Consider the following 12,750-nt stretch of genomic DNA (forward strand, 5'->3'; position numbering starts at 1 on the left):
GTCCACCAAAGTCTTTTAGGGTTGTTGGATTTTGTATTTGATGCGTTTGACGAGGGGAACCAAAAATACCATTCGCTTCCATTGTGTCCGTCCCGAAAACCTTCCCCGACTCACCTCTGGATAAACAACAGCTCGCCCTCACAAAAAAAGCAAGTACACTGTTCGAAATGACTAAGGAATTGCGCTAAATGGGCCAATTTGCCAAAAATGTTGAAGTATCCCTTTAAACAGGCAGGCACAAAGGAAGAAAAAAAACACGTTGGGGGTGTTTTTGGTGAGTACATAGCCATATAACAAGGTTAAAACATACAAAAAGTGAATTTTGCATGATACAGCCCCTTTGAGATTCATTCCCACTGCCACATTTTTACTTGAATGGAGATAAAATAACTTATTACGTAGTTTTCAGTATTCATTACACTGCAGAAAGAAAAATTGTTCACTGAGGAGGAAAAAATGATTCCATTTTTCATTTAAGGCTAGTGATTTATTGTGACAGGAAATATCAGAAAATTAAAATCTCAAATGTGAAACTTAACATGTTTAAGCCTTTTGGACAAAGCAATGATCGGAATAAAATGCATTCACATTCCTGTAGCAGCAGAACATTCAGGCACCAATCACTGAAACACTTTGTTCAATAATAATATCTGTTATGCAGCCTGCACCTTCTCTAACATACATCCATTCAAGCTGTAATATACTTATACTCTTATAGTTCTTACTTACTTAATAAATAAATAAATAAATATATAGGCCTGCAAAGTAAGAACATTTTGTCCTGTACTTTTGAGGCACTCCCCTCTGAGCCTCCACTTCATTCACCACCCCCCTCCTCACAGTATATAAAAAGTGGGTGTTTCAATGTACTTCACGTCTTTGTCTTCCAGCAGCCTGACCAGGGGGAAACATCCAAGCCTGTAAGTGCATCTTATATTTACTTTGTTTTCTGTGTTCATGACAAACTGTAAAGTTTTCCTTTAAATGTGCTCAATACGCTGAAGTTTGCATGTGAGATTCTGTAAAATGTGACGACAAACTATTCTTTATGGATAAGATCAGAACTTGGATTTTACAAATTCTCACTGATTTTTACAGTGAAGAAAATCTCACTAGATGCTCAGTGCCATGGATGCACTAAAATCCATTTCTTTGTTTGCTGCAGCATCATGAGCAAAAACTACCTGTCCAAAAATGATGAGCTCCGCAAAGGCGACTATCTCTTGTCCAACAACAGGGAGTTCAAGGCAGTTTTTCAGGTAGGACACTTGTTAACATTAAACATTTGCCAAATAATGTGTTTTAATAATTCTGTTAAGAGTAAAACTGATCATGTTGCTCCTGCAGGATGATGGGAACTTTGTGATCTATGGCTGGAAACCTGTGTGGCATAGCGACACTGCAGACATGCATGCTGTGCGCGTGTGCATGCAGTCCGACTGCAACCTGGTCATGTACACCAGGGACTCCAAGCCTCTGTGGCACACCAACTCCGCCAAGGACACCTGCAACATGTGCCGGCTCCACCTGACGGATGAAGGGAAGCTGGTGGTGAGCCGAGAGTATGACGAGATCTGGAACTCCTCCAACTCAAAAGGAATGAAGTGAACTTGAAAAGTTCAGCATTGTTTTTTTTTTTTCCAACAAATTCTCCTTTCTATGTGACTAAAAGCATTGCAAGGCTTGAATATACTCCGTGTTTATTTGATCTTGGATGTAATCAAATGAATATCTCAGCATGTTGTTGTCACGCAGCTTGCAGCATTCTCCTTATGCTTTTATTATAATTATAAAAGTATTCTTCTGATTTCCAACTTTTCCATTTGTATTTCTGCACCATACCCTCCGAAGCTCTTCATTTCAATAAAGCAAAGGAAATTAAAAGTGTTTGTCATTTATTCTTGAACAGGAAAAAAGTATTTCCCTCTTAAATTGATCTATTCAACATGAAATGAAACAGTGGGTGGCTGTGTCTCGGTTGGAAAAGTGGTCGTTTCACAAGACTGTTGTTGGTTTGATTACCATCTCCACATGCCATAGTGCCCTTGGGCAAGACACCGACCCTCAAACTGCTTCCAGTGGACAGACTAAGCGCCATTCATGCCAGACATTCTCCAATGTCATAATAATTTCAATGAAAGTGCATAATGTGAAATAATGATAATATTTACATTAAATTCTCAACAGCTTAATTAAATATGATGCACTTTGATATTTTTTAAAACAAAAAATTAAACCACACTAAAAAATGTTACTTTAATACATTGTTGCAAACTCCTCAGTGGTGAACAAACGTTCTAAGTGACATCACAATCTAATTGGCATAGCTGCTCATTTGCATATCTGGGTCAAATTAGATGATGACGTCACTTATAATCGATACATTGCTTCTAACTCCAGGAACGTTGAAATGACGTCACATCATTCAAAAACAAAGGAACCAGTGATGTGAAAGAGATCCAGCCATGGAGCCCTGATCATTCAAAAGCAGCTTTGAATTAAAACAATTGTACATTTATGAAACATCACGTTTGTTGAAGATTGCTTTTCGTCTGTTACCATTGCTACAGACACATCTCTATTTCCACCGAGCTCCCAGCAGGCCTGAAAAACCCGAATTAAAATACAATAGAAGGCTGAAGATATGCATTACTACAAACTGACCACCAGAGGTCACCATCATCTCACTGTTTCTTGCACTGTACTACAGAACCGGCTTGTGTGTGTGTGTGTGTGTGTGTGTGTGTGTGTGTGTGTGTGTGTGTGTGTGTGTGTGTGTGTGTGTGTGTGTGTGTGTGTGTGTGTGTGTGTGTGTGGGTGCATGTTGGGGGTTGCTCTTGCTCTGTGTCCTGACCTCCCGCTGTGTGAAAACACAGTCCTTCAGGCTTAAACTCCAAATTTAATAATAATAATACTTTAAAATGACTGAATATGTGTCGTGCAACAACTGTCTAAATAAAATCTCAGCAATGTGCAAAAAATAAAGGTGCTGTAGGCAGGATTTTGCTAGTCAATGCTAATTTTTCTGTGTTTTCTTTGGATTAAATGTTAGTGTATCCATTGATAATCCTTTAGGAGTGTAGCATAATTGCACTACCGCGAGGGTGCAGCGTTTCCATCTGTCTCTGTTCTGAGCTGAAAAGGAATCTTGACAGCTCCAGGTGTCTTTGACCAATCAGAAGAGCCCATGAGGCTCTAACCGTGACTGGTCGAGGGACGTTCGTCGCACGTTCTTGTGGGAGGGGCTTAACTTGCATAAGGGCGGAGATGCGGAATCCTGCCTACAGCACCTTTAAGGTTTTAAGATTATTGATCACAAAAATTTTAGAAATCACATACAAGTTTACAGAAAATGTGAATTCCTCCCTCTTTAACTGGTGTTTCTTCATCCTGCAACACCAGTTTCAAATCCTTTATGTGACAATTGATGACATGTTAGAAAAATTGTTGACTTGTAACAGAATGATTTTCCCACCATGAAACACCACTCTACTGCATTTCTTCTCATCACTTATTACTCTGCTCTTTCTTCACACTTCCTCTTCACCATCTTATCACTTACTTTTTACCATCTTCTCCCCTTTTCTAACCTCTCCTTTTCTTCCTGCTTCTCTCTGATTTCAAATCCATCTTTTTCCCTGATTTGTTCTTCCCATTTAACCTCCACATTTTCCCAAACTCTACTGAGCTCTTCTTAGATATTTCCAAACTCATTTCATTCCTTTGGGAACAGGGGCTTCATTTAACTGGAACTTTCCACTTTGCTGCTGTGATGGAAATTTGTAATGAGTGCGTGGTTAATTGATTTGTTGTGCTTAGATTTATTTGTTATGACTAACCGAAGGTCTCACACACTCAGGTGTGTGAGGAACCGCAAATTAGATAGAATGATGGTATGATCGAGTAGTGTCTTCCTCAGTTGTTATGGAAGTGGCAAATAATTTGCGCTGAGCATCCTATTTCTGCTATGATGGTCTAGATGACCGAGATGAAAAGCAGGTTTTCAGAAAGACACGTGACAAACTTGACATTTCACAGATGTTGTGGGGCTGTGGGCTCCCTCACTCCTTCACAGTTCACTCTGTGTAAGGCAGGGGTTTTCAAAGTGTGGAATAGCGAGCCTCCCCAAAGAGAAGTCAAAAGCATGGTAGCCCCCCTTTACCCGCTTCCTCATATTGTCTGAGCTAAGAATTTAGCGATTCCAATTCCATTGTCAGTACTGCTTATCGGTACTCTTCCTTATCAATTCTCTTATCAGTTCTCATTGAGTGAGAAATGTAACAATACAAATGGGGTGTTTGCATTAACTCTTTAATATCTTCATCCTGAACAGATGAAAAAAATATCCATGTCATGAAAACTTTGCAAGCTGCAAGGAGCCCCAGTTTCATCTTCTCGTGTGAAATACAGCCAAATTCTGGAGCTTCTTCCTGACGCCAGGTTGGAAACCGTCCAACAATAGATAGATAGATAAGTCTTTATTATCCCGTGAAGGGAAATTTGTTTCCACAGCCTTCATGTCAGTTCAAGATGTTACGGACACCATCACATACACCACAAGTAAGACAATAAGACAATTACAAAAACAGAATATACAACAAAGAACAACAAACAGCAATTAACATAGAATGGCAAGTAAGTCAGCGAGGTACCTTGTTCAGTACAGCAATGGCTGATGGAACAAAACTCTTGTTAAAACAGGCCCGTCTACATTTAAGAGTCCGATATCTGCGGCTGGAGGGGAGGAGCTGGAAGAAGTTATGAAGAGGGTGATCTGTGTCTGAAACTATTGACATGGCAAGCCGGGCTATTGCCCTGTCCTTCAGTTCTGATATGTTTGGTGTGGGAGAGCAGATTATTTTAGATGCCGTGTGAGTGATTTTAAGGAGTTTGTTTCTATTGGAGACTGACTGAATAGAAAGCAGTCCAAACCTCCATCTCTGAAGAAAATGCACGTTAAAACGGTAAAAAAACGGATTTGCATTTAAAAAAAAAAAGAACCCGTCACAAACACATAGCCATTCCATCAACCCACCTCGGGTTCAAAAGAAGCTTGATTGTGCAGAAACCCGTCCAATCTGGCAACACAGCCGCTCCGGTCATGGAGCTTTGATTTGTGCAATTTTGGTGTCTTTGACTTTCCTACAATGAGTAAGTACAACATCGTTCATTCTTCTAATGCATATAATGATTAGATCGCGTTGTTTGTCATATATTTTACCAGAAGAATTACAAAAACCAATGTGAAGGCAAAAACACGACACGGATCTTATTTTGAAATCACTGATTTAGGAACACGTATCTACTTTCCATCTGGCACCGACGTGTTTCTGTTTAGAATGAAGCAGCAGGGCTCCGGAGTGAGGAAAAACATGATCCTTGCTGACAGTTTCCGGTCCGCGGCTCCGTAGCGGCGCCAGAGCGCACAGCAGCTGCCCCGTGGCTGCGAGGCCATGCACGGAGCGCATGGTCGTCAGGTACACAGCGGAACCGATAAGCGGAGTCGTTAAGGAAACAGAGACAAACATTTCCTTGGAATCGAGACATGAGGAAACGGCCAACCCCCACACTTTGAAAACCGCTGGTGTAAGGGAATGGAGGATCACTGCCTCACATCTCTTTCCTGCTCAGCGCACTGTGCAGCTGGTGTGTTAGTATATTTTCAAGCTCTAGAAAATAAAAATAAATAATAAATAAAATGAAACTGAGAAAAAAGAAATGAGAAAAACAGACAATAAGATCGGAAGAGAGAGGATTTTAAGAAAGAGGAGGGGCAGTTGCACACCCCCTGCCCACAGCTGCTGCAGAGCCTGTGGGTAGGGAAAGTCAGGCTGCTCTGAGCTGTAATAAATTGGCTTGAAAATTTAATTAATTGCAGAGTTAGAAACCTTTAAATTGTCTGAATTAGTTGTTGTGTTTTTTTTGTTTTGTTTTTGTTTTTAAGAATGAAAGAAAAAAACATGTACCTGTGTGAGTGTGAATGTATTGAGTGGAAGAACATTGATGTTTTGGGTATGAATGTAGATATTTCAGTGATTTGAAGGTCTTGAATACATCGTTTTGTGTGTTAAAGCTCTGACTTTGTACTCAGTTGACACTTGCTGCACCAGTTTCAATGTATGGGGTGTAGTTTGGTTTTTGGAAGAAAGGCATGATTTCCCACATCAAGAAGGAATTGGATGTGAGTGAGTACACTGTGAGGTCTTAAATGCGTGTATGGTTGATGTTTTATGTTGTGTGACAAATATGTGCACAGTGCCTTATTTGTAGGTCCGACATTGTCGGCAAATCGTCATGAGAAAATGGTTGATGTGATACTGTGAGAGACAGAGAAGAGAATGATGGAGATATGAGGAGGAGAAGGATTACTGAACATGTGATAAATGATAAACACACACACACACACACACACACACACACACACACACACACACACACACACACACACACACACACACACACGGAGCTCTTTAAATAATATCTATTACACAGCATTCAGCTTCTCTAAATTCCGTCCATCCAAGTTCCTACAGTTATATATATAGGTGATTAAATTTATAGTTCTTACTCAATAAATAAATAAATATGTCTCCAAAGGAGGAAGGAGGGAGTTCTGAGGCACTCCTCTCTGAGCCTCTATTTTATCACCACCCCTCTCTTCACAGTATAAAAGGTGGGTGTTTCAAAGTGCATCACCTCTTTGTCTTTCCAGCAGCCTGACCAGGGGGAAACATCCCAGCCTGTAAGTACAGCTTGTATTTAGTTTGTTTACTGTGTTCATGACAAAATGTGAAGTTTTCCATTAAATGTGCTCAATATGCTGAAGTTTGCATGTGAGAATCTGTAAAATGTGACTACAAACTATTCTTTATGGATGTGATCAGAACTTGGATTTTACAAATTCTCACTGATTTTTACAGTGAAGAAAATCTCACTAGATGTTCAGTGCCATGGATGCACTGAAATCTGTTTGTTTGTTTGTTTGTTTGTTTGTTGCAGCATCATGAGCAGAAACTTCCTGTCCACACATGAGGCGCTCTTCAGAGGCGACTACCTTCTGTCCAATAACAGGGAGTTCAAGGCAATTTTTCAGGTAGGACACTTGTTAACATAAAATATTTACAAAATAATTTGTTTTGATGATTCTGTTAAGAGTAAAACTGATCATGTTGCTCCTGCAGGATGATGGGAACTTTGTCATCTATGGCTGGAAACCTGTGTGGGATAGTGGCACTGCCAACACGGAGGGTGTCCGTTTGTGCATGCAGGGCGACGGCAACCTGGTCATTTACACCAGAGCCTCCAAGCCTGTGTGGCACACCAATTCCTACGGGGACATCAGTAACATGTGCCGGCTCTACCTGACGGACGAAGGGAAGCTGGTGGTGAGACGAGTATTTGAGGAGATCTGGAACTCCTCCAACTCAAGAGGAAAGAAGTCAACTTGAAAAGTTCAGCATTGTTTTTTCAACAAATTCTCCTTTCTACGTAATTAAAACCATTGGAAGGCTTGAACAGGCTCCTTCTGTTTCTTTGACCTTGGTTGTATGTCTCAGCACTTTGTTGTCCTGCAGCTTGCAGCAATACATTCTCCTGACGCTTTTATTTTTTATTTCTCTTTAAGAATGGAAGAAAAAGAGTCATTTTGGGATACAGCGTCCTTCTGACCTCCACTAACCTTCTCACTTAAACCTGAATTAAACAAATAAGAATGTAAGAGCACAAAGCTCAAGGCGCTCTTCAAGCGTGCAAAATAAGCTAGGACCGGTCCTGCCAATAGCACTCCAATGTGCAAATTTTAGTACTGAACGTACGCCAAGGTCAGTCATTATCTGAATTTTTCAGCCTCGCCTCAGCCACACACACTCAGACTTACAATTTAGTCACCAAAAAATGAAGTTGTTGTCTTTTGACAACAGAACATGGAAACTCCAGACAGAGGGGTCCCCACATGCATATCATGTCATTTCAGTATTGAATATTTACAGATCTATCACAGAGCTCTGCATCTTGACCAAAGTCCTCAAAAAACTGGTGAACGAGCAGATCAAGGCTTACCTGAATCGAAATATTTTATCACCCCTGCAATTTGGCTTCAGGAAACACCATTGTACCGTAACTGGTGCAACTGAGGTGTGTAACAATATCATGGAAGCCTTGGACTCAAAAAATACAGCCCTGCACTTTTTTATCAAGCTTTCTAAGGCATTTGACACAGTGAACCACAGCATTTCATGCCAGCGACTGTCTAACATTGGGCTGTCAGACCATGCTGTCAATTGGTTGTCCAGCTACCTGTTCAATCATAAGCAGTGTGTTCTGTCAAATGGTCTTTATTCTGAGTGCTTAAACATCATAAATGGTGTACCACAAAGTTCTGTTTTAGGGCCGACCTGTTTTTCGATTTATATGAATGGCGTGGGCCATAACGTTAATGCTTCTGTACGTCTTTATGCAGATGACACACTCATCTACTGTCATGCAACATCAGTTGCTCAGGTGTTTGCAAATCTGCAGTCTGCTTTTAACACTATTCAGAAGCAACTACTGGACCTAAGGTTACTTTTAAATGCAGGAAAGACTAAATTTATGCTCTTTTTTTAACAAAAAGAAAGTGTCTGCCTCTCTGCGCAATGCAACCCGATTGAGTATGTGACCACCTGTAAATACTTGGGCATGACAATCGATGACAGTCTTTCTTTTAAAAGTCACATTGAGCTATTAATGAGGAAGCTGAAACTGAAGCTAGGTTTCTTCTTCAGATGCAGAGCCTGTTTTTTTCTTTCAATACCAGTCAACACATTGTCACGGCCACGTTCTTGCCACTCCTGGATTACGGTGATGTTGTGTGTATGAATGCCTCTGCTCATTCCTTACATCGCTTGGGTGCTGTGCATCATGGTGCCCTGAGATTCATAACTGGTTGTAAACCTCTCACACATTTCTGCACACTGTATTCTATGGTAAACTTGGCTTCTATGTCTGCACATAGAACCATTCATTGGTACATTTTTATCTATAAATCCATTATTATCGGACCCTCAGGCGCTTGGGTCCTGTTTGGTGTTTGTCTGCCCTCGTTACCGCCCTAATATGTGGCACCTGTGTCCTCCCCCTATTTAAGTCTGGCTCTCCTGGTGTGTCTTGTGGGTTTGTCTGCTTGCTTCCGTGTCCCCGCATGTCTGCTCAGCCTTCCTGAAGTTTGCCTTCCTGAGTCCTGCGCTCCTGTTCCTGTTACCCACAATAAAGAACTGTTTGAACTCCGCCTGGCTGCCTGCGCGTGGGTCCTTCCACCTCGCACCATGACACGCCCGCTTCCATCTATGAATCACCAATCCTCTCCTCCCACGCCGCCGCCATCCTTGTCCCCAGCCACAGCAGGGCATCAGCCACTCTGTTCCCCATCTCCAGAATTCATTTTTACCACCCCGATTGAGAAACTGGGAATCATTTTTCTCAATTCGAATGACAACCCAAAGCACATCTGTTCAAAATGGCATATCCACTCTGATGCGGTTTCCATGTGTCTTGCATTACTATTACTATTTTCAATGTGTATTGTAGAAAGATTAAAATTTTTGTATAAACAGTTTTATTGTATTTTGATTGTTTGTCATCAAAATCAATCTAAAAACAGTCAAGGGAATGCCACTTCAGCACTTCTTGCTTGGTGTGGCAAATTTTCTCTGAGCCTCTCTTGACACTTGGCTTTGAGCAGCCATTGAATGACCTAACATAAAACATCCTTATAAACAAAAACAATAAAGCAATATTTTTCTCCATCCATCCATCCATTTTCCACTGATTATCCGGGACCCAGTCGCAGGGGCAGCAGTCTAAGCAGAGATGCCCAGACTTCCTTGTCCCCAGACACTTCTTCCAGCTGTTCCGGGAGGATCCCAAGGCGTTCCCAGGCCAGTCGAGAGACATAGTCTCTCCAGCGTGTCCTAGGTCTTCCCCGGGGTCTCCTCCCGGTGGGACATGCCCGGAGGTCCAGGAGGCATCCTAAAGAGGTGCCCAAGCACTCAGCTGGCTCCTCCCAATGCAGAGGAGTAGCGGCTCTACTCTGAGCTCCTCCTTGGTGACTGAGCTCCTCACCTTATCTCTAAGGGAGCGCCCAGCCAGCCGACGAAGCAAACTCATTTCAGCCGCTTGTATCCGGGATCTTGTCCTTTCGGTCATGACCCACAGCTCATGACCATAGATGAGGGTGGGGACGTAGATTGACTGGTAAATCGAGATCTTCGCCTTTCGGCTCAGCTCCTTCTTCACCACAACGGACCGATACAAGGACCGCATCACTGCAGACGCTGCACCGATCCGCCTGTCAATCTCACGCCCCATTCGCCCCCCACTCGTGAACAATACTCCAAGATACTTAATCTCCTCCACTTGAGCCAGAGTCTCTCCACCGACCTGGAGAGGGCAAGCAACCTTCTTCCGGTTGAGGACCATGGCCTCAGATTTGGAGGTGCTGATCCTCATCCCTGTCGCTTCACACTCGGCTGCGAACTGCCCCAGTGCATGCTGTAGGTCCAGGTTCGATGGAGCCAACAGGACAACATCATCTGCAAAAAGCAAAGATGAAATCCTGTGGTCCCCAAACCGGACCCCCTCCGGCCGCTGGCTGCACCTAGAAATTCTGTCCATAAAGATTATGAACAGAACCGGTGACAAAGGGCAGCAATATTTTTCTTTTCAGAAATATTTCAACAATATAAAGATATTTCTGACCTGTGGTGATGAGATAATGGTATACAGAGGCCTCACTATCATAAAAATTAACCTTTTACGTGATCATGTCATTACTCATGTTGCAACTGCACATGGCCATATCTCTGGTGACTTTTCAGTTCAGTTTCAACTGAAGAGCTCTGGGTTGGGGTGAGGCAGGCCTTCGCCACCGTCATTGTCCTGGGCCTCCTCGAGGTCAGAGTGAGGTGGGCTCCATATCCGTACAGTGCTTCCTTGCGTTCTCTATTTTTAGTGACCGTTGCTCACAGAGAGTGAAAGAGACCCTGTTCTGCCAGTCCCTCTCCCTGGTAATGAGCTTTACTCTTGGCACAAGGAGCAGAGTGGAGCGCACAATGGCGATGTCTGGACAAGTCTCAAAACAGATGCAAAACAGCGTTTAAAGAGGAGCAGCAGGAAGAAGATCAACTCTTGTCAACAAGGAAACAGAGGCGCTGGTCTTTGGGTTCGGCTTTGCCGGAACCAGCATCTCTGCAAGCTCACAGATTGTTTTGTTTGATTTATGTGACCTGGGTGATGCTGAGGTTGTACAACAACAAAAAGGTAAAGCCATACATCCGTGTCATGGGCTAAACAGTCCGGCAATGAGGAAAGACAGGAAAAACCGGAAAGGAAAAACCAAAAAAAGGACATGTTCTCCCAGGGCTTCCTCCCACAGTCCAAAGATAAGAACTTGATTTTTTTGGTGACTAAACTGCTTGGAAGTCTGAGTGTGTGTGGCTGGGGCGAGGTTGAAAAATTCAGGATGTGATTTAAACAGCCTTGGCATACGTTCAGTATAATTTTATATTGGTGTGCTTATCAGCAGGACCGGTCCAGGCTTGTTTCACACCCCTAGAGGAGTGTCTTGAGCTTTGTCCTCTTGCATTCTTATTTGTTTAATTCAGGTTTTAGTGAGAGGGTTAATGGAGTTCAGAAGGATTCCAAAGTGATTCTTTTTCTAACATTTGAAAGAGAAATAAAAACATAAGGAGAATGTATTGCTGCAAGCTGCAGGACAAGAAAGTGCTGAGGCATCCAACCAAGACCAAAGAAACAGATGGAGACTGTTCAAGCCTTTCAATGATTTTAATTACATAGAAAGGAAAATTTGTTGAAACAACAAAGCTGAACTTTCAAAGTTCACTTCATGCCTTGTGAGTTGGAGGAGTTCCAGATCTCGTCATACTCTCGGCTCACCACCAGCTTCCCTTCGTCCGTCAGGCGAAGTTGGCACATGTTTTTGGCGTCCTTGGCAGAGTTGGTGTGCCACACAGCCTTGGAGTCTCTGGTGTACATGACCAGGTTGCAGTCGGCCTGCATGCACACACGGACACCCTCCATGTTTGCAGTGTCACTATGCCACAGAGGTTTCCAGCCATAGATCACAAAGTTCCCATCATCCTGCAGGAGCAACATGATCAGTTTTACTCTTAATAGAATCATCAAAACACATTATTAAGTAAATATTTATTGTTAACAAGCATCTTACCTGAAAAATTGCCTTGAACTCCCTGTTGTTGGACAAGAGGTAGTCGCCTTTGCGGAGCTCGTCATTTTTGGACAGGTAGTTTCTGCTCATGATGCTGCAACAAACAAAATAACTGAGTTTCCTGCATCTATGAAACTGAACATCTAGTGAGATTTTCTTTACTGTAAAAATCTGTGGGAATTGGTAAAATCCAAGTTCTGATCTTATCCATAAAGAATAGTTTGTAGTCACATTTTACAGAATCTCACATGCAAACTTCAGCGTATTGAGCACATTTAATGGAAAAGTTTACATTTTGTCATGAACACTGCAAACAAAGTAAATATAAGATGTACTTACAGGCTTGGATGTTTCCCCCTGGTCAGGCTGCTGAAAAGGCAAAGAGGTGAAGTACTTTGAAACACCCACCTTTTATATACTGTGAGGAGGAGGGTGGTGAATGAAGTAGGGATGAAGAAGGGAGTGCCTCAAAACTCCCTCTTCACTCCTTTGGAGACGTATTTATTTATTAATTGAGTAAGAACTAT

The 12,750-nt window shown here is 42.3% G+C and overlaps 3 protein-coding genes across 3 annotated transcripts; 2 read left to right on the plus strand and 1 right to left on the minus strand.

The window, feature by feature from the left end:
* The first annotated feature begins 304 nt into the window (after positions 1–304).
* Positions 305–1,608, plus strand: LOC115394476 (mannose-specific lectin-like). Its single transcript, XM_030099793.1, has 3 exons — positions 305–920; positions 1,166–1,259; positions 1,348–1,608. Exons 1-3 carry the CDS (start codon positions 865–867, stop codon positions 1,606–1,608), a joined length of 411 nt encoding a protein of 136 aa, XP_029955653.1. The 5' UTR covers positions 305–864.
* Positions 1,609–6,653: 5,045 nt separating this feature from the next.
* On the plus strand, positions 6,654–7,509 carry LOC115394502 (mannose-specific lectin-like). Its single transcript, XM_030099823.1, has 3 exons — positions 6,654–6,742; positions 7,000–7,093; positions 7,182–7,509. The coding sequence occupies exons 2-3, from the start codon at positions 7,004–7,006 to the stop codon at positions 7,446–7,448; spliced, it is 357 nt and encodes a 118-aa protein (XP_029955683.1). The 5' UTR covers positions 6,654–6,742; positions 7,000–7,003; the 3' UTR covers positions 7,449–7,509.
* A 4,292-nt stretch (positions 7,510–11,801) lies between these two features.
* LOC115394469 (lectin-like) lies at positions 11,802–12,653 on the minus strand. The gene is made up of 3 exons (XM_030099787.1): positions 12,563–12,653; positions 12,224–12,317; positions 11,802–12,135 (listed from the first exon to the last, which is right to left on the minus strand). The coding sequence occupies exons 2-3, from the start codon at positions 12,311–12,313 to the stop codon at positions 11,875–11,877; spliced, it is 351 nt and encodes a 116-aa protein (XP_029955647.1). The 5' UTR covers positions 12,314–12,317; positions 12,563–12,653; the 3' UTR covers positions 11,802–11,874.
* Positions 12,654–12,750: the final 97 nt, after the last annotated feature.

Source organism: Salarias fasciatus, chromosome 9, assembly GCF_902148845.1.
Source record: "Salarias fasciatus chromosome 9, fSalaFa1.1, whole genome shotgun sequence".
In the NCBI taxonomy this organism is placed as follows: Eukaryota; Metazoa; Chordata; class Actinopteri; order Blenniiformes; family Blenniidae; genus Salarias; species Salarias fasciatus.

Excerpts from the sequence above, each read along its gene's own strand:
- LOC115394502 (XM_030099823.1), top strand. The coding sequence starts at position 7,004 with ATGAGCAGAAACTTCCTGTCCACACATGAGGCGCTCTTCAGAGGCGAC. Across the intron at positions 7,094-7,181 it reads AGTTCAAGGCAATTTTTCAG|GATGATGGGAACTTTGTCAT; the intron begins GTAGGACACTTG and ends TTGCTCCTGCAG.
- LOC115394469 (XM_030099787.1), bottom strand. The coding sequence starts at position 12,313 with ATGAGCAGAAACTACCTGTCCAAAAATGACGAGCTCCGCAAAGGCGAC. Across the intron at positions 12,136-12,223 it reads AGTTCAAGGCAATTTTTCAG|GATGATGGGAACTTTGTGAT; the intron begins GTAAGATGCTTG and ends TTGCTCCTGCAG.
- LOC115394476 (XM_030099793.1), top strand. The coding sequence starts at position 865 with ATGTACTTCACGTCTTTGTCTTCCAGCAGCCTGACCAGGGGGAAACAT. Across the intron at positions 921-1,165 it reads AGGGGGAAACATCCAAGCCT|CATCATGAGCAAAAACTACC; the intron begins GTAAGTGCATCT and ends TGTTTGCTGCAG. Across the intron at positions 1,260-1,347 it reads AGTTCAAGGCAGTTTTTCAG|GATGATGGGAACTTTGTGAT; the intron begins GTAGGACACTTG and ends TTGCTCCTGCAG.